This window comes from Augochlora pura, chromosome 9 (assembly GCF_028453695.1).
Source record: "Augochlora pura isolate Apur16 chromosome 9, APUR_v2.2.1, whole genome shotgun sequence".
Taxonomy (NCBI): Eukaryota; Metazoa; Arthropoda; class Insecta; order Hymenoptera; family Halictidae; genus Augochlora; species Augochlora pura.
Genome location: NC_135780.1, coordinates 2,788,957 through 2,808,999, shown reverse-complemented (window position 1 = coordinate 2,808,999; position 20,043 = coordinate 2,788,957). Strand labels below are relative to the sequence as shown.

At 35.9% G+C, this 20,043-nt stretch overlaps 7 protein-coding genes across 11 annotated transcripts in view; 3 read left to right on the top strand and 4 right to left on the bottom strand.

Moving 5' to 3' along the window:
* Window positions 1-274, bottom strand: part of LOC144475428 (pseudouridylate synthase RPUSD2) — a 276,671-nt gene extending 276,397 nt beyond the window's left edge. Inside the window, exon 1 of the mRNA XM_078191358.1 lies at window positions 199-274. The gene's annotated coding sequence lies outside the window, so the exon portion shown is untranslated. The remainder of the gene's footprint in view (window positions 1-198) is intronic.
* Window positions 93-2,335, bottom strand: Nesd (SHC binding and spindle associated nessun dorma). Its single transcript, XM_078191359.1, has 5 exons — window positions 2,111-2,335; window positions 1,119-2,036; window positions 848-1,052; window positions 513-776; window positions 93-443 (listed from the first exon to the last, which is right to left on the bottom strand). Exons 2-5 carry the CDS (start codon window positions 2,021-2,023, stop codon window positions 195-197), a joined length of 1,623 nt encoding a protein of 540 aa, XP_078047485.1. The 5' UTR covers window positions 2,024-2,036; window positions 2,111-2,335; the 3' UTR covers window positions 93-194.
* Window positions 2,336-2,446: 111 nt separating this feature from the next.
* LOC144475431 (ADP-ribosylation factor-like protein 2-binding protein) lies at window positions 2,447-3,679 on the top strand. The gene is made up of 5 exons (XM_078191363.1): window positions 2,447-2,566; window positions 2,695-2,909; window positions 2,978-3,063; window positions 3,167-3,263; window positions 3,323-3,679. Exons 1-5 carry the CDS (start codon window positions 2,548-2,550, stop codon window positions 3,410-3,412), a joined length of 507 nt encoding a protein of 168 aa, XP_078047489.1. The 5' UTR covers window positions 2,447-2,547; the 3' UTR covers window positions 3,413-3,679.
* Window positions 3,680-3,690: 11 nt separating this feature from the next.
* On the bottom strand, window positions 3,691-6,713 carry LOC144475426 (nuclear pore complex protein Nup93). The gene is made up of 6 exons (XM_078191355.1): window positions 6,484-6,713; window positions 6,058-6,238; window positions 4,704-5,992; window positions 4,289-4,639; window positions 4,102-4,219; window positions 3,691-4,021 (listed from the first exon to the last, which is right to left on the bottom strand). The coding sequence occupies exons 1-6, from the start codon at window positions 6,708-6,710 to the stop codon at window positions 3,710-3,712; spliced, it is 2,478 nt and encodes an 825-aa protein (XP_078047481.1). The 5' UTR covers window positions 6,711-6,713; the 3' UTR covers window positions 3,691-3,709.
* A 366-nt stretch (window positions 6,714-7,079) lies between these two features.
* Window positions 7,080-12,316, top strand: Cyld (ubiquitin carboxyl-terminal hydrolase CYLD). The gene is made up of 11 exons (XM_078191306.1): window positions 7,080-7,975; window positions 8,106-8,247; window positions 8,322-8,558; window positions 9,078-9,253; window positions 9,328-9,447; window positions 9,516-9,739; window positions 9,804-9,976; window positions 10,053-10,349; window positions 10,428-10,543; window positions 10,615-10,831; window positions 10,912-12,316. The coding sequence occupies exons 1-11, from the start codon at window positions 7,496-7,498 to the stop codon at window positions 11,100-11,102; spliced, it is 2,373 nt and encodes a 790-aa protein (XP_078047432.1). The 5' UTR covers window positions 7,080-7,495; the 3' UTR covers window positions 11,103-12,316.
* Window positions 11,245-14,298, bottom strand: Maf1 (repressor of RNA polymerase III transcription Maf1). 2 transcript variants are annotated; one of them, XM_078191310.1, is made up of 5 exons: window positions 13,307-14,298; window positions 13,080-13,229; window positions 12,679-12,960; window positions 12,485-12,604; window positions 11,245-12,401 (listed from the first exon to the last, which is right to left on the bottom strand). In XM_078191310.1, exons 1-5 carry the CDS (start codon window positions 13,387-13,389, stop codon window positions 12,332-12,334), a joined length of 705 nt encoding a protein of 234 aa, XP_078047436.1. In that variant the 5' UTR covers window positions 13,390-14,298; the 3' UTR covers window positions 11,245-12,331. The 2 variants fall into 2 exon arrangements, with proteins under 2 accessions (XP_078047436.1, XP_078047437.1); XM_078191311.1 differs by having other exon boundaries at window positions 13,089-13,229; window positions 13,307-14,295.
* Window positions 14,299-14,472: 174 nt separating this feature from the next.
* Window positions 14,473-19,926, top strand: Wdr59 (WD repeat domain 59). 4 transcript variants are annotated; one of them, XM_078191302.1, is made up of 21 exons: window positions 14,473-14,668; window positions 14,789-14,838; window positions 14,957-15,092; window positions 15,158-15,371; window positions 15,443-15,576; window positions 15,644-15,793; window positions 15,864-16,023; window positions 16,082-16,161; window positions 16,231-16,297; window positions 16,372-16,580; window positions 16,638-16,901; window positions 16,978-17,128; window positions 17,194-17,387; window positions 17,461-17,591; window positions 17,667-17,876; window positions 18,088-18,214; window positions 18,713-18,742; window positions 18,843-18,881; window positions 19,139-19,299; window positions 19,364-19,617; window positions 19,690-19,926. In XM_078191302.1, the coding sequence occupies exons 1-21, from the start codon at window positions 14,615-14,617 to the stop codon at window positions 19,827-19,829; spliced, it is 2,955 nt and encodes a 984-aa protein (XP_078047428.1). In that variant the 5' UTR covers window positions 14,473-14,614; the 3' UTR covers window positions 19,830-19,926. The 4 variants fall into 4 exon arrangements, 3 of the variants coding, with proteins under 3 accessions (XP_078047428.1, XP_078047429.1, XP_078047430.1); XM_078191303.1 differs by lacking the exon at window positions 18,843-18,881; XR_013494870.1 differs by lacking the exons at window positions 19,364-19,617; window positions 19,690-19,926 and having other exon boundaries at window positions 18,843-19,062; window positions 19,139-19,277.
* The last annotated feature ends 117 nt before the right edge of the window (window positions 19,927-20,043 follow it).

Here is a 20,043-nt window from a genome sequence, read left to right as displayed (position 1 = left end):
TTACACGAAGCTACATTTTTCGGAAAAATATTCACACACAGAATGCATACTTCAATCAATCTCAATATCATACGAAAAATAATAACATTGGGTATGATAAAAAAAATACAAAATTTTTATATTTTGTAGGAGCACCGATACATGCAATTTCGAATTGTAAATAGAAAATTGCTAAAGATTTAAAACTCTCAGAATTACTTCAAAGTTCTATCTTGTTTCGCAGAAACGAATGCTGTTCCAGGCTTCAAAATAACGTCTCCTTTGCCATTTCCACCGAATTTGCAATCCTTTAACGAGATTTCAGATACACCGGCTAACAGTTCCGTACTACCACATTTGCTTTCCGTCCCGTACAAATATTTTTGCGTCTCCAGCCGCAATGCGTATTCTTTGAATTGTTCTAGGAAGCAATTGCTTGTCACCAGTTTTGCATCATCATACAGCTAAATAAATAACAAAAATATAATAAACATGTCCGAATGTATAAAAGAAGAATTAAAATAATTTCACACCTGTACACCTTCGATGCAGTTTTTAAAATTGCAATTATTCATATACACCTCTCCTTTACTGTAGATGACTACGGCTGTTCCAAGGCCGTCCAATACAGAATTCTCTATGATCAATTTTGCATTTGGTAGAACAACTATGCCTAATTTAACTATACTTTGACTCAATGCACATATTCGACAATTCACTATTTTCGTGGTTCCAGCTCTAACAATCACAACAGCTCTAAGATCACCTGCATCTATAGTGATACCTTCTAACAATACCTAAAAAATATATTTTTTAAATAAAAAAAGATTGGATATTGGGGTAGGAACAGTTGGATAAAATGGCATACTTCGTTGCCAGAAAAGTCCAGTAAAGATGGTGCGGTTTCAGTATCTTTAACAGAAATAACAGTGCGTTCTACGTTACTAATACCCCTAATCGTACCCCCCTCTTCTAAATTCCCGGCGCTCTTTATGTCATGAGTTCCTTCTCCGATTACGATTATGTCCCCTGCATCACAAGTCTGTAAAGTCTCTTGCAAAGACCCGGATATTCTGAATAAAAAGGTAGCTTAATTAAACGTGAATAAATCATATGTTTACAGAATTTTCAAAACATACTTAAAGTGTAATTCTGCAGTCGAATAAGCTTGGGTTTTGCTTATAGCTTCCTTCATTTCTTCCAAAGTACCACCCAGCCATACAAAGTATCCTTCTGTGCTTCTTTCTTTGCTGTCACTTCTCTGGAGTTTTTCATTGTTCAAGGTTTCTGTTCTGTTCTTTACAAGGATCTCTCTCATAGCAGGATTCTCAAGAACTTCCATCTCCCTCTTGATTTGTTGCAGCCTGAAGTGAAGTTTCATTAATTGACATGCTGTTCCTCCATCTACTTCTTCACGGGTCTCTTCTCCTTCGGAGATGGTGTCCTCCAGTCTTGCTATCCTTTGCTGAACTTCTCTACCCTCTCTTATCAAACTTCTAATGACATCGCTAGTCTCTTTACTGACAATACCCCTCTTCATGTCAAAGAACAACCTGATTCTAGTTTCAAGATGCACAGACACCCAATCAGTGTTATCATCGTCATCTATGTCCCATGGCATCCATAAGTAACTATAAAAGAATCTCATTTGGTCAATGCAGCTGGCAGTGCCCACCATATCTAATGCATTGTTTTCTTGCTTGTGAGTTGGATACAGTTCTATGAGCGGCACATCATATTTCTCTGGCAGATGAATTTCATCTTGAACAGCAACAATCTTAACCAATGCTGATAGATCAGTAAAATCAACTTGCTCTACTTCTACCACCACTATAGTAGGGTAATGGACCTGAAAGTCTTCGCATACTAAACGAGGTATTTTCCACAATGCCTGCCAACCAGTAGGTTCTATTACAAGCTCCACATGATAAAACCATTCTGCTTGAATTTGGGAAGCTGGTACAATCTCATCTCTGCTGGACAATATCTCGGTTAGCTCGACCAATCTTTCTTGAAGACTCTTGTCAAAAGTGTATATCTCCATTGATACGCGCGACCTGCAATATTAAAAAATTAATTTCCGATAATCTGAATGCTCTTGTATAGTAATTTAATAAAACAGACACCTTACCTTTCGGCCGCGAATTTGATGTACAGAAATTTGAAATCTCTGTGAGGTTCGATAGAGAATAAGACACGATCGTTTTTCCTCTTTTATCAATTTTTCAGAGCTGTTCCACACTATTTTTTAATAACTTCACATCCAAAGCATAAAATCACAATATAGAATCGAAAAATTGAATAATTTGTTTGAAGATGTACCTTTGAAAAATTAACAGAACATTTTACATTAATTCGTATGTGTACTACAGTTAAACTGAGTTAAACGGCTACAAAAAATGTGAACTGCTACATCGAAGACTCTGATTGGTCGCTTCTATTTCGATTCTCGTTCCTAACAATTACACGCACATGACATATCGATAGTAGCTTTCAGAAATAGTTGATTCGACCGTAATCGGAATCGCCTAAATAAACAGTGCCTTATTTCCATTATCAAATAAAATCATGTCCGGAGAAATAATGGGTTTGTTTATGTCACTCTTACAAACAAATATCGATACAATAGCTTCTAGAATTTTTCATAAACTTTATGTGTTGTAACATCAACAACTGGGTATATAAACACAATAATATGAACAAATAATTTTGTAGACAGTTGCCTTTTTACAAACGAGGATGAGAATACAGAACAGAGTGCGAAGAATGTGGAGGATAGACTTTTCGATGAGATTATTGGTCATATAGAGGATATTTTGTTAGAAGATGACTTTCATACTATCCAAAACAAATTTTTAGATCAGTATTGGGACATTTTTGAGCCAATAGAAGAGAATAAATTAATTTACATGGACATCTTTAATGAATACGTTCGTATTTTAAAATAGCAATTTATATTTTTATGTACACATATATTAATATATTTATTTCTTTTTAGAACAAAACTGTGGAAGATTACATTGTTAATTACTTACAAAAAGTAATACCTCATTTTAACATAAACATGTTCCTACAACTCTTAAGGTAAGAATTCAAATTGTATAGTTTGTGAAAGAGTTATAAATATGTTTAATTTTACTAATATTAATAGAAGCATTCTTGCCTTCCATGTTATTAAATGTTTCAGTAATAGACAGAACGAATTGGAGGGTGAAGTTTTTGAAGTACTATCAACATTTACAGATTTTATGGCTTTCAAAGAAATGTTTCTTGATTACAGAGCTGTAAGTATTATCAAGCAAAATATGCAACAAAAAACAATAATAATAATGAACATTCTCAGGTGAAGGAAGGGAAAGTACAGGACCTCAGCTCGGGAATATCAATTACATGTCTAAAAACATATACCAAAGACAATGATTCCACTAGATAAACGTATAATATTTACCATAGGAACAAACTAACAAATATTTATTATATTTGTTCCATAATGATGAGCTATTAACTCTTAGAAGACAATACAATTTATGTTTACAAATCTCTTAATCATTTAAGTTAAAGAAGTACAAAAAATATATACACTGCATCGACAATGCTTTAAGCATGAATGGAATAAAACACTGATTGGTTCTGTGCTTCGCGGGATCAGTACATGCACAAATCTACCCACTGTTATCTAAAGTACTCTGTCCAAAATAAAATAGCGAAAAATACATTGAGTCTTTTATGATCAGCACATAAGTATTTCCATTTGTACAAGTTTACTGTTCGTCTCATTTGGCATACGATAAGGAAGCGTCCCAGCGAAACTCGTTAACGCACGAGCTTGTTCACGAAGATCGAGAAGTTGTTGCTTCCTCGCTTCTTCGTCTCCTGGTTCACCGGCTCGTAACTTTTGGTACTGACGATAGAGTATTGTCATAGTTGCCAGAAGAACATCCGCTAATGTGCCAGCCACTTCTGGCGACACGCGGCGCAGAACATTTACTCTCTCATCGACCTCTTTTATGTGTAAAGGTAACAACTTGGACTCTGCGATAGTCTGTAACCAGCCAAAAGTATGCCTCTATATATTTGCAGTTCCCAAATTAGTGTTAATGCAGATAATCTGTTATATCTTACTCTAAGTGCGCTCTGGTATTGTTCATTGTGAAACTGATCGAAGAACACCATTAGATGCTTCAATGTATGAAATGCAGAGACCAATTCTGATGGTGCTTGCACTTCAATCCCTTGATACCTGTGCATAAAAGGGTTATTATATATCACTGAAGAAAATTGATAATACTTTACGTTTTTCAAATATTACCTTGTGCTTATGTCATTAGCAGTAACTTGCAATCGAGATCTCAGTGCAGAAGACCTTTGGCTAACCACTTGTGCCAGAAGTGTGCACAATAAACTAAAAACCTTCTCGTGATTGCCAGCAAGGTCGTACATGGTTACAGCATCTTCTAAAAGACCTTTCCTGTACAGTGTATCCGCACTTATATTTATCACGTCTTGCGTGTTGATTTGGAATTGATCTAAAACTCCTGGTACCCAGCGGTCTTTGTCTATCTTTCCAACTAATTGGGTTCTATTTGATGGTGAAGAATCGACTACCATTTCTGCTGCTGAGGCAGCAAACATATTACGGTCATGTGGATCCCTCATGTTTCTAGAAATACAAATAAGCAGATTAAACTTCAAGCTTTTTCACTTGCCAACTTTTAGGTACGAACCTTAACAAGAATAAATAGTGTAAACATTCTTTTGGATCTGTGGAATTGAATCTCTTAACGTAAAGTAATATCAATCTAGCAAAGTTTAATCTTTTTGCAGGTGGTTTATCTGCAGGATCAACGCTTAGTAAAGGGGCTAGCACACTCTGACTAACTCCTAATAAGTTGTGCTCGTGCATAGCAGCCGCTAAATGAACCGCATGCGGCAAATTCCTTGCTCCTGCACCTCTCGCTAGAAATTCTATTGCTGCCTCAAACTGCCCGGTCAGAAACAGCATTGAGAAGTATACGAACGGTTGCTCGTGTGCGTGGTAATAAGATTCTCCATATATTTCTGATATTGTAGTTTGCAAGTAATCCAATGTTAATTTATTTTCAGCATCTGGCTGATCTCTAACTTGACACAGTTTCAGCCATAAATAATCGTCTGCTGTGCAAATCACGTCGGAATGCAAATCATCAGGTTCGCACGGGACCAGTGCGCAATACGCTAATCTTTTATATGGGTCTGTGACAGATCTAACATGTTTCCTATAATGCAGCTTCAGATTTGATTCAGCATAACTACTGGGATGTCTTTCCGGATCATTGCATGCTTCTTCCAAAGCGACTTTGAACTCTGGGAACTCTGTATTACACTGGTTAAGACACAGCAGTGCAGCTTTGTAGTCACCAACTCTCAAGCAGTAATAAACTAGAGGCCACAGTGGTTTGCCTTCTATCATAACATCTTCTAGCTCTCTTAGATTCTGTACTTTGACACTTACGAAACTTTTCACTAATGGCACAGTGCCTGGAATGCCACCTCTCTTCGCCTGTGCCAAGTTTTCACTAATAACCGAAGTTATAAAATCCCGGTATCTATTCTCCAAATATTTTCTGGCTTGCAATACAATTTTCTTTTCAACAATAGCGGTGCTTCTGGATTTAATTTGATCTTCTCTGGGAATAGGTGGAATATCCACCATGTACTTTACCATTTGCCAAAGATCTACAATTTTTTTATCATCAAATGACTCTGCAGCTTTGCAAAATGCATTGAACAGACTTGGTCTAGTTATTCCTCTGAGCACATGGTCATTGTAATTTTGAAGTTCTTTGACATAAGCTACTTCTACGCTTGACAAGCCAGTAACAATGGATCCAGCTAGCTTTGTGCGCTGAGGAGTACCTCGCAGATCCACCAGCTCCCCTGATGGTGCTGTCATAGCATTAATTATCTCAAAGCGCATTTGCTTCCATTCACCCAGCATATGCTCCATTTGTTGAACTCTGGTGAGCTCAAATGTCTGAAAGACAAATTGATTAGTCTAAAATTCTAAGAAATAATTTGAAATACAATACAAATTCTTACATCTTTATGAACTTGCTCAATGATCGACAAAATAGCATTTTCCTTTTCATTTCGAAGGTAACTGACTATGTCAGTGTCAGCAATAGGATCTAAAGGTTCAAAAGTACGCCTTGCACTAAGTGAATTTAATTTTTGTGATATTTGAGGTAAATCAACACCTCGTGATCCCAGTAGAAGATGCCTGAAATTAAAAAGAAATCATATGACATAATCTCTACAAAATAAACTATTGTATTTGCAACGGAAACAATTATGATTATCATGATGTTTTCGCGCCAGAAATTTCCGCAGACCTTAGGTTATGTCAGGTTCAAAAAATGATTATCCATTAGCAAATAAATTTGACATGGCAAGTATAAGTTCTGATACGAATACACAAAGAGTTTTTCGGTATTTTTTGAATGATAATGTTTAAAGTATTCTTACGCCTGAACTTGATTATCTTGGGTGCCGGTCTGTGTGACACGAGACCATAGTTCGTTCGAGGCTTCTAATATTTGTCGAAGATTTCTCTCGACCTGGGGAAGTTCCTCAGTACCTTCGACAGCAGCAGATAATTGTTCTGCTGATCGTAACAATTCACTGAAGCCAGGATCGCCTGACAATCGCGAAGAATCCATGCTCAACATATCGGTGTGTCCAAAATCGTTCATATTTAAAACTTAAAGCACGATGTCTACAGTTCCAGAAATCGTCCGTAGATGAAACTGACAAAATTCCTAGGAAGTTTTGATTTTCTCATGGAATAGATTACTTGCACCTATTGGCACTGTTTACATTGATCTAAAAAATTAATGATCTTAATTTCATTATAACATGCGAACTGAACTCAACTAATTAACATTAGGATTTCTATTATATATACATATATTTGAACAGTAATAACATCATTGGTAAGTATAAGCCTGTATTTGAATTAAAATAATTTTCCTGCGTGCGTGAAGATGCGCTTTAACATTCAGTGCTGCCAACGATGAATTTCCACCCTCTTTGTTGTCTTGTGAACTAAGTCACTATAAAACTTGACAGTCAAGCAAAGGAGTAAAGGGCACAAGTGCAATAAGGGCGCAAGGTTATTTGAATTTCTTTTTGTCTTAGTTGTCTCAATAAATTCTGCTTTTGAAGGCAGAGAAATAAGAATGTGTACTCTTTTATTGAGGAGAGTTTTGGGAAGAATAGTTCGCTAACATTTAAATGATACTAATTTGATTGCCCCAATGTCCGAGTGTGTCCATGACCAATATTTCCCCGTATCAATCTGCTGGTAGTACATGATTCCAATTTCGTGAACAAGATGAGTACCACGAAGTTCTTTTGTGTGATCTTTACGTCTTAAAAAAAAGCTACATGATGCTTGAGGTAAATGTATCTCATCCATGCGGTCGACGCACATTGCAATTGACAGTCGCTTCATCGAAATGATTGTGCGTAATTAATCATGGAAAAGCGAAATGCTTCCAACAAGGATGACCGTCAGGTCCTCCAGCATTATGTTGCCAAACAGAACACTATTTTAACGCGTATATCCGGAGAATGTGATACAAATGTCAATACGTTGCGTCTTGGCATGCTGGCGGAAGCGGTCGAGAATTTAGGAGCAGATGGTCTTAGAGTACGTGTTACTGACACAACAGGGTCAGAAGTCTGGCGTGGTACAGAATGGCGATGTCACAGGTTTGATTTGATCCCTGTATCACCAGAGGTATGGAAGTTTCTTCCAGCAGTAACTGTGTCTGAGGAGAGGATACGTTTGGCTAATCACAAACAACTATGCAAAGAACTGATGAGTTTAATGATAAATGATACCGTTTGGTACTGCCCTGATCCTCAAGGGTATGCTAAGTTCCTGGCCTTAATTAAATACATAGGACCTGTGCCTCAACTTGGACCAGGACATTATTTTGGTCTTGACTTATTGGTAATTTTATGCAATACTTTGTAGAATATATATTTTGAGATCCTTAATAGTAGCAAAAATACTTTATTTGTTGTTTGGTACACGTATATATAAGTGAGTATAAACATTGTTGTTCGTATGTCATTTGTAGGAAGAAAAAGAATCATCCAAGACATCTTTGCTAAGTAAAGAGTATTTTGTGTCCACTCATTCAGAAGGAAGGTTTGCTACATTGAGCCACATTTTTCCAGTGAAGCCTGAGGGTCCCACTGGTCTTGGAAACGCAGATAAAAGTATAAAGACAAATATTTGATTGTTTTCATTTTGGAGATTTTAATTTTAATGACATGCTTTCTGTCACCTGCAGATCCTTTTTTAAAGACAGACATAGGAAATAATCACACAAATGACAAGAAAAAGTCTGTATTGGACTCTACCCCGCCTGTTCTTTTAGAGAGATTTACTACCTATGATGATAATAAAAACAATAACAGAGATCAACGATCTATACCAAAGGAATACCTTCAATCAACGAAAACAATGTCACTTGAAAATGATAGTAACGTAACTAAAAACACAAATGTCCATTCGTACACGCAATCTGGTAATAAGAATAACGTGAAAATAAATTCTCAGCTTGGCTTCACTTCATTAACAATATACTTTACTAGCTTTGCTAGGAATCCAACGTAGTCTGCTTGTCTTCCCTCATTGCATGTTAGTAGAGAGAGTTAAGAATAACTGAGGCAGTTATAAATAGCCCAAATCTTAGCTTGTCTCAGTGGTGCCGGCAAGTCTCTCAGAACTGAAAATCTATTATAATTTTATTGTAAAATGGCTGCAATGTTGCAAAACATTCCTGTTTTTGTATTAGAGCACAAATGGAGTAGCGACATAGAATCAGACGTGTACAGTGATATTGAAGGAACATTCGAACGCTATAGTCTCTTAGAAGATAGTAAGGAAACGTGGAAATTCTCTTAAATTCGTCATACTTCCGCATCTCGTGTTTATGCAGTTGATCGCATCATTTCATACAGCTTTTTACGCGCTTTCTGTTGCAATGATTTGCAATGTTATTTTATGTAGAGAGATATACATTTAATTTTCAATTTTATTATAGGCAATACACCAGAAAAAAATGAAAATAAAAAGTTCGGACGAATGGAAAATTCAGATTTAATTCTTGGTTCCAATGTCAAAGTGATTTTGGATTCTGATGTGCACTATGGTGTTATTCGTTGGATAGGAACACCACCTGGCATTACTCCTGGCAAATTAATGGCAGCTGTAGAATTGGTGGGTATAATTATCAGAACGTTTGTAATGAAAAATTGAATTTAAGTTTTAATACACAATTATTTCGTATTTAGGATGACAGTCATCCTTCTGGGACTGATGGAACATATAAAGACGTTAGGTATTTTCATTGTCGGCCTTATAGGGCAATTTTCAAAGATCTTGATCAATGTTCACGCTATGATGGAATGGTTGTAAGTATTCAATAGAAAACATTTTTATTTTATGGCTAAATATTAATTAGTTAATTATATTATGTTAGGCAAAAAGCGAAGATCCAATGTCACTGATAAATACGGATAATTTTGGAAATATGGAGAGTTCTGTGATAATTGGAATGGTGCGACCCATCTCTGTTAAAGGAAACCTGGAAAGTATTTGTGGAAAGTACAGAGGAATTCAAGGTCATCACAATTCATGTTACTTGGATGCCACTCTTTTCAGCATGTTTACGTTTACTAGCGTTTTTGATAATCTTTTATTTAGGTAATCGATATATTTTGTCTTACTTTCTCTCATGTACAATTACTTTAGATATTTGATTTTGTAGACCACCTAATGAGAAAGACTGTCCCGAATATGAAGAGGTGCAAAGAGTATTGCGTGAAGAAATAGTAAATCCGCTTAGAAAAAATATGTTTGTTAGAGCAGATCATGTAATGAAACTTCGGACATTGCTGGAAAAGCTTTCATCGGTGTCCGGGTTAACCAGCGAGGAAAAAGGTTTGTTTTCGCATTAAGTATATTTAATTAAGAGAAAAATACAAATGTTATGTTTAATCATTCTGAATTTCTTTAGATCCTGAAGAATTTTTAACTTCTCTGGTTGCCCAAATTTTGAACGCCGAGCCATTTCTCAAATTGAGTTCTGGTCAGGACGCGTATCATTACCAACTCTTTGTTGAAAAAGATGACCATTTGAATCTTCCGACGGTACAACAATTATTAGAGCAAAGTTTTTTAACAAGTAACATCCGATTGAAAGAAGTGCCATCCTGTCTTATCATTCAAATGCCTAGATTCGGAAAATCATTTAAAATGTACCAAAAAATCCAGCCGACACTATTGCTGGACGTTACAGATATAATTGATGATTGTAAATATGATTAAAATACTTGTACATCGTTACAATTAATTATTCTTACTGTATTAATACATAATGGTGTATTGATAGCTCCCAGACAATGCACAATTTGTGGAAAATTAGCAGAATTTGAATGCAAGGAATGTTACGGACAGTGCGGCGATGGACTCGAGAGTATTGCTTTTTGTTTACAATGTTTGAAAACGGTGGGCAGAAACAAATTTCTTTCTACGACTCTGTAGGAGTATAAAAATATATTTGGAGTATTTTGTTGTAGGTGCATCAGCATGAACAGAGGACGAATCATGAGCCAAAGAAGCTCGTGGTACCAATGGAATTTGATATTTTACAAGAACATTGTCCTGTTCCAAGACTGTACCTAGAATTATCTGCTGTCGTCTGTATCGAAACTTCTCATTATGTTTGCTTTGTAAAATGTGGTTCTGGATCGGAAGCGCCATGGTGTTTCTTTGATTCCATGGCTGATAGAAAAGGTATATCATGATTTTGAATAAATCATTTACTTCAGTGAGTACTACTTTTAATGTGTGATTAATTGTATAATTATCTCTAGGAGAACAAAATGGCTACAACATACCCGAGATGGTTCCATGCCCAGACTTCCCATATTGGCTGAGCGAAGAAGGTGGAAACTATCTGACTAAATTAACAGATGATCGTCATTTACCTGAGCATGCAAAACGACTCTTATGTGACGCCTATATGTGCATGTATCAATCACCAGACGTTATGATGTACAAATAAGTTGAGTTGCCTAGTAATTTAGGTAAGTTAGGCTTTAAGTTATTACCCAACGAATTTAAGCATAATTTTGTGCTCATTAGTTGTCTTCTAATCTGCACAAACCAATGCGAATTTCATTTGTGAAAATAATGAAAGACATGGATGGTGTAAACGTTAATTATATTTATTCATAAACTTTATTCAAAGTACGATGATAAACATGTAGTCCTAAAGGAACTAAAATTACTAGTACGTTACAGAAATTATCGGAAAATCACTCTCTTCAATTGAAACCTAACAATCTAAGTCGATCATAATGCCGAGTCTTTTTAAGTTTACAAGACATATGTATACATGTATATATTCATCACTGATGTAAAATTAGAATTCCATAGCAATCTGAGGAAATTCTACCATACTATTAGAAAATTTATCTACCGCGTTGTGTATTTACAAATTCATCTTTTGTTTAATCTATTAAACTGCATAAAAATTTCTACGATATTTGAACAGATAAATATTTATTTATAAACACAGAATATCGTGTATACTTTTTTAAAGTTATACAGAAAAGCACAGCTTCATACTGAATGTCATCAATATTTCAAAAATATTTGATGATACATTTACAGTAATTAGTATTAATAGTTTACAAATTTTCTTTTTCTTTGTAACATAAAAGTGTAATGACTAGGATTAAGAAGTCAATGCTGCATTTTAGATCTATACTTCTGTTGCTCCAGTAATTAATTTTATCGTCAATTTTGTTACTGATCAAATAGTCTGTATAATATCAAAGTAACTTATCACATTTCCAATCTACAAATCCATCAATCTCCGTTATTTTTGTTTTTAAAGAAAAAGCAACATTTTTGTCAATACTTCAAATCTTTTTTTAATGTTCAGGTAATTTGTATGCTTAAGTTATATTTATAACTTGAAGAAGAAAAAATGAAATCAAAACATTTCATACTAGTTCATTTGTTTGATTCTTTGTGACTATAATTTAATGTTAATAGTATAGAAAACTAGGGAACAATACGATAGATTTTTCTATTAGGGATACTGAGTCTGATAACGAATGTCGCTACAAAGGAAAATATGTAAACTAATTATGAAAATTAATTGTATCATTGTACGTAATAGGAGTTCTATGTAATAATAGATCATATTGAACATTTACTGATGCCTTTGTATGGCAAAATTAATAAAAGTGATGGGGATAAAGTTTGTAAGTATGCATTATAAATTTAGTATCTATCTTCATCTTCATCCATGGCAAAGTCACTGCCAACTCCAGAATCTAGTACGTAGAGTGGACTGTAAATAACAAAAAAATAGGGAGAAACGATATTAAGAAAAGAGGTCAATCAAAACTGATTTATGAAATAGATATTACTTACTTTATTGCTCTGCATGTGAAAAACACAATGCGTTTCATTTTCTTATTGTAGAAGAAATAATTAAAAGACCACAAGCATCCATCTTCTCCAAATGGATCGGATACAAAGTCTGGATTGTAACTAAAATAGTGTTATATTTTTAATTTAGCTAGTAACTCCCCCACATGGGTTTCTATACAATTCATATTTTTTACCTATAAATATCACATTCATTTAATGATATCTCATCATCAATGGCCGCCCATAGCGCGGTCCTAAGAGTACGATAATGATCACCCGCAGTTGCACTCAAATTACTGTCTACTGCATTCATCACCCATGTCAAGCTTGGTTCCTTGCTAAATTCGTGACTTTTAGCATCAGAGAAATCATAATCCGGATGAAAGGCTGAATTCAAAGTGGCAATCAAATAGAACAAAGTTTTTCTACTGATTGTATCGCATAGTGGGCCATCTTCATCACCAGAAACACTGCGACTATAAAAAATATAGAAAGAAAACATACAGGTATTATTATAAAATATCTGGACCTCCATTGAATCTACTAAAATTGTCTTTTTGCCCTAGCTTTTGATTTAATCAATGATTGTTAATACCTAAAATACCTTTGAGCCGGTGATGTTCCCAAAGATGTTTGAGGTGGAGATAAAGCTTGAAGATCATGTGGAGTAAATCCTTGTTCTGCATTGAAACGTTTGTACAGCTGTTTGTCATTCCCAGCCATTTTACAAGAGTAGCTCTCTATTCTGAATATGGAGAAGACGATAAATATAAAGCATTGGTTACACAATGTATTCGTTACACACAAGTTCGATTGACCTACCGGCCTATTATTTTGCTGTCTCCGGTCTTGATGGACAAGGCACTATTGATAGCTTCGAAGCGTGTACTCTCCAACAGCTTCATGTTGTCAGTTTGTCAATGGTTTTTCTCTTACAGTGTATAAAAGCAGCGTTCCTGTACTGAATACTCTTGATACATCTCTTAGCGAACCACTTCTTATGTCATTAACACCCCATTACATCGGAGTTTGATGACTGGTTGGTGTATTATTCTGGCAAAAATCTTGACCTCGTTTCTCAGTCGCAACGGTCAAGGTGTTCAATAGAAACGAAATGTTAGAAAACTTCTTTGACATCGAAGACTTATCGAGTTCTGGTACATGTTTCTTATGTGTATGAAAATTCCTTTCCTCTTTGAGTGCACAAACTTAATAGTGGACGTGACGATTTTTCCCGCGTCCCCGAGCTTGTACATTACAGATCCCTAATTAAATAGATCGAAACGGAATTTACGTCCGTGCGATAACCGATTTTCGGTAATCGGTAGAATTCGTATCGGTGAGTCTCAGCCGTGACGGAGTCCTCGGTTGGCTTCTCGCGCTGCTGTTGCGAGTGACGTGACTAGCTGAGAGAAGAAGGAAAACGAATCGCGAAGGACGAACTACCCTTGAAAAACAAAAGATTCTGTTTGTTTTTCGATCGTAGAGGAACCCAACACTAAACACCAATGTTCGTCAACGAAGTTGTCTCGTAGTCTCGATGGATCGGTATTGCTTATCAGGGAAGTCAGCTAAACAAAGTGACTAACAAACTTCACAACATCCGCTACTGGTGAAAACAATCCATAATCACGGACATTGTTGTTACAATCACTGAAATAATCACGGCCACTGACGAACTATCGAAACACCTTCGAAAATTCGACGGAGTTAGAACTGTCCGATCGAAGGTCGACCAAACTGAAACCCTTTTCACTCCTGATTCGTGCCGTGTTACCAATTATTTGCGTCTTGATGTCAGTACGCTTGTATGCAACAACGAATGTATGCGTCCTACGTGACAGAAATAGCACAGCGAAGCGTCTTGAACTTCCCTCTCTCTTGCTCTTTTTACCCCTGTACTCTCCCCTCGCCGGATATGCTTGATGGAAGGGATACGTTCATGTGAATTCCATCGACCAATCAAAAACGGTTCCAATGAGGATGTGTGTGCGTCTGTATCAGAACGCGGTGCAGCTCCTTCGTATGTGTATAGTGTACAGTTGCTTGTTTGTACGCGACTTGAGTTCGCGTATTCGGTTTAATTCTAACCTCACAGAATGCTGACAGGAATTCGAATTTATTGGTAAAATGTCAAAACGCTGGGGCATCGACTATGTGGTCACGGAGCACCGGGATTTACAGGTACGTTGCCTTGTATTGTTGATCCTTATCCATGATTCGATTTTTGTAGTTCGTATTTTCATTATACATCTTTCAATGCTCGATTGTTGTCATTTGTGAAAATATTTCTCTTTTTTGTAGGCTAATAGCATGGCCGTGGATGCGACTGGCAACTACGTGTTACTTGCTGGGTAAATACCGACGTCTACAGACCCTACCTATAGCAAATTTTTTCTCAGATGTTTTTATCCGTATTTACAATTTTTTCATTGCTTGGTTTCCCTTTATCTTTTGTCTTACTTCGTCCAGACGTAGATGTTTTGCTGTGAAACATTTTGATGAAGGTGCTGATACCTTGAGAAAATTCCGCAGACACAGCAAGTACGAAATTGGCACCACAGAATGGAATCCTACAAGTTCAAATGCTCACATGTGTGCTGTCTCTGTTAGTAATTAAAGAGTACACATACAGATTGTATTTTACACTGACTAATTGACTTTGAATTGTAGAGCAATACACGTATAGAAATATTGTCACTCACTGGAGGCAGTGGGTATGAATTACAGACAACAAATAGTTTTAAGGCACATACAAGAGTAGTTTGTGACTTGAACTGGCATCCCAAAGAACCTGATATCATTGCCTCTTGTAGCATCGACACATTTATACACATTTGGGATATTAGAGACCAGAGGAAACCTTGTTTATCTTTGTCTGCAGTTGGTAAGTTTAAACTGAATGAGAAAGTTCCATAAACATTTAACTATATATCTAAATATGCATTTAATTTATAGCTGGATCTTCTCAAGTCAGATGGAATGGATTATCACCTAATATATTAGCTACAGCTCACGATGGGGATATTAAAATATGGGATCAGCGAAAAGGAAATAGTCCTGTACAGTACATAGCTGCTCATCTAACAAAAGTATACATGCATTTCTTTCTGATTTATGAATCTAGTAAGACATCTATAAACGTTGAAGTTATTTTAGATACATGGTTTAGATTGGTGTCCCTTCCAACAAAACCAACTGGCTACTTCTAGTCAAGATTGTACAGTAAAAATTTTCGATATTAGCAATCCGCGCAGAGCCGAAAGTATTGTGACGACAAATTCCCCAGTATGGAGAGTCAGATATACGGTAAAGATGATAGCCTCTTCAATAAAATCTATGTCATTATCATTTGTAATACGATAAAATTCATCTACAGCCGTTTGGAGAAGGATTAGTGACAATAGTGGTACCGCAATTGCGGCGAGGAGAGAACAGTTTATTGTTATGGAACACAACAAACCTTGGCGCGCCTATTTACACATTCGTAGGTCATACAGATGTTGTACTCGAATTTCAATGGAGGCATAAAAAATTAGGTATATATTTATATACGAATTAAAAAAGTGGAAATATAAAATATACTTATAATTGCAGAAAACAGTGACTTTGAGTTAATTACTTGGTCAAAAGATCAATGTTTGCGGATATACAAAATTGATCCATTTTTAAAGAAGGTACGTACACATTCATTGAGAAATATGCCCTGTATATACATAAAAATAAACGCAGAATTTCTTGTTTAGTTGTGTGGCCATGGCATGGACGATAGCGCATCTATTTATACACAATACTCAGAAGATAGTAATTTAAGTATGTATATTACTTTGATTAAGAATAGCATAAATGTTTATTATCATTAAATTAATGAATTTGTTAATATACAGGGACACTACAATCTATTCAACAGCTGCAGCTCAGTGATACTCAAACCGATCGGGAAATGAATTGTATAACAACAAAAGTAGACGAATCTACAATGAATTCGGAATCGGACACTTACATTGAAAATAATAAAGAAATATCTTCTCCTACGCAACCAAAAACACTGCAACAAGAATTTTCTTTAATCAACATGAATATACCAAACATAGAGGTGACACTTAAAATAATTGAATAAAACTCTATAAAGTAAACGCTTCTCTTATTTTAGGTGAACGCAATGGATGCTGTAGAGCGAAGCTGTACCGTAACAGCATCCAATAAAAGTTACAATGTCATATTGAAAGTGAATTTCCCTACAAATTATCCATATAGCGCACAACCTACATTCCAATTCTGTCCTGGAACAACAATTGATAACGCAACAATGACAAAACTGTTAAAAGTATTAAAACAAACTGCCCAGCAACGCGTAAAGAAGAACAGATCCTGTTTGGAACCATGTCTGAGACAATTAATCGCAACTTTGGAGCAAGTAAAAACGAAATAAATCATTGACAAATTTTTACGTATGTCTGAGTAATATTTAATACATTTTTGTATTCCTGTAGACATGTAAAAAAGATGAAAATGAAACAACTCACATTGGATATGACATTCAGGACAGCGCTAGTTTTTTAAGTTCCTCTAATATGTATACAAACTACCAAGACGCTTATATACCCTTCCCCAGAACCTCAGGAGCCAAATTTTGCTGCGTAGGTATGTAAACAGACGGTAGAAAATAGAAGATCTGTGTGCTGGGACTCAATACAATGTTTCAATAGGTATTCTTGTATGTTTCGGTCGTGCATCGTATACTAGAAGGACTTCGATGAAGCCGGAGAGCACTACACCTAGAGCTTTATCTGCTTTGGGGTACGGAATTGGCAATGGAGAACATTTCATGCATATGTATTCGAACTCATATGTACAATCAAATGAAAACATTCCTATTAGTTCATTCTACTTTCAAGACCGCGTAAGCGAATGCTATTTTCAAAGATTACAGTGCAAAGTACTTATCTTACTAATTATTACTTTTCCTCGTTTAGAAAATGAATCGTGGATTACACACCAGTAGAATGACTCATCGGTCATGTTGTAAAAATTATCACTTCATGGTAATCATTTATGATGCTTCGTCATTATTTTTTGTGAATAAGGAGCTGGCAGAGAAATATGTGTAAGTCGGCCGATAACACCGTCATATGACTTTTAATCTATCAACCAGAAATAATCTTATTTGTCCGATCTTCAGAATCAATATTACCGACATCCCAGCGATGTGCCAATACAATGCGAATATTGCTGCGCAACTGGAACGGCCTGATTTAGTTCAGGCATGGTGTTTGGCCGCTCTTGTTATATCACAACCAGTTTCGAACGTTGGGCAAAATTCTTGCCAGTCACCTGACATTGATGCACCATGGCCACTACATCCTTTCGGTCAAAATTTGATTCATTCTTTGTATGTGATTTTTAATATCAAACGGGGAATTATATTTTGCTCGATCCATACAATTGTCGATCTCTGAAGGTCGTTGAATGTCATTCGTGAGCCTCAACTCACCCTTTGGGAATGACTGTGTGGATTCATTGAAATACGATACCCTGTAAATCATACTTATGCTCAAGGCTATGAGATTAGTATTGCTATAAAATATTTTTTCTTCGTTCAGAATACAGCATTATGCCAATCAATCAGACATTCAGATGGCAGGCATGCTGAGCTGTGCATTTAGTTATCGTTCAGAGAATCTGGATGTTGTTCAGACTCGACTAAGTAGCAAGTCTGTTAACGTTAGTGTAAGTATGATGCAAACTGTTTGCGAGTGTTCAATGTTTTTTTTTGATTGGCCTGAGATGACCGTTACTCTTAAAATGTTCCATGTCTTGATCATATCTTGTCTTCTGTTCATCAAATTTATTGCGAATGCTCTTTGAATACGATCATTTGTAATTTGTAATACATTACTCGAAATTGGCTGTTCTTAGATGTAGTATATCACATCTTTTATAAATAGCACACGTTTGTTTCCACTGTTGTATGAATGAATGTTTGCAAGAATATAATCTTACGCTAGGCTATGCTATAGTGTGTGATGTATTCATTAGAGTAGCGTTTCTCAACTCCAATGTTTATACGTATTATAAAGTTTTTAAGCACCTGAAGGAAACTTTTTGAGAAACGCTAATTATATGAATACAATATGCTGTTATGCTACGCGCTTGTTTTATTACAGTATTTTTTCATGCTATTTCGAAACAACCAAATGATTGATACGATTATTATCTTTGTTATAGAGGCTTTCTACAGGAAAATGGTGGTTGAAGGTAAGGCATGGTTTCTGAATTCTGTATGGTTGTGCGTGTTTGAACACACAGTGATTCTTAGGACTCTCTGTCACGGTGATATTTTGTTACTGCCTTACAGCATCGGAGTGGAAGTGTCGTGATGCCACAGAGCATGCAGGTTTGGCCATGCTTGTTGATATTAAAACGCCAAACGATTAATTCGGTCACTCTTTGTAGTAATTAACCCAATGTATATGTGATGTACTGTTCGTTGTAACAATGCCTACTATTGTAAGCACAGAAGACAAATATTGTTGTGTTGAAAGCGATCACAGACATAATGCCGATCTCACGATTATGTATATTTTATTTACGTCAATCAAATTACCAATCAATTTACCAATGATTCACGTAATGTTCAATATATTCTTCCAGCCTGGCGGATCCCCCTACCACACTATACATTTAGCCGACACTACCTTGGAAGGATGGAATTTTCAGAATTTGAAACAGCATAGATCGAACTCATGGTCTGACTCCCTCGACGACTTAAAATTTATCCAAGATACGCTTGGAGATTCCGTAAAAAATATTAGGTATGTAATCTCATACATATGTTTATTAAGAAAATGAGTGTATTAATATTACAAATGTTTATAGACTACTCGATGAGAAGTATACCACTCTCTACGACGGGTACAAGAAAGCATATGCGGAAGTGTTGCACAGGTGGCGTCTGTTAGACGCTCGAGCACAAGTATTGAAACATGTCAGCACAACTACATTGGATACGCATAAAGGCGTGGAATTTCAAAGCGAATGCCAATTATGTACTAAAGTTAGCAGAGGTCCTCAATGTATAAATTGTAAACGACTGGCTCTGGAATGCGTCATTTGTCATATTTCTGTGAGGGGTATGTAGATTAGCGAGGTTTTCTTCTAGAAATGTGTGGTGTGTGTATACTGATTTCCCTAATTGATTTCAGGTCCAAGTAATTTCTGTATATTTTGTGGACATGGAGGACACACGCAACACTTAGCAGCATGGTTCTCCAATGAGACTCTGTGCCCAACAGGTTGCGGATGTAATTGTTTACAAGAGAGTTCCACCCTCTTAAAGGTGTAAATAGGACAAAGAGAATTGTACATAGTTGAGACAGTATGTATATATGCATATAGATATGACTAATGTTACAGAAAAATAATAAATGTTTTTTCTTGAGGATGGTTCAGAGATTACGAAATATTACTAACTTATTCATCATTGAGAATTTCACTTTCATTTCCATTTATTATGATTTCGGTTGTATCAGGTGTTTCTTGATTAGCTGTTGCTTCTT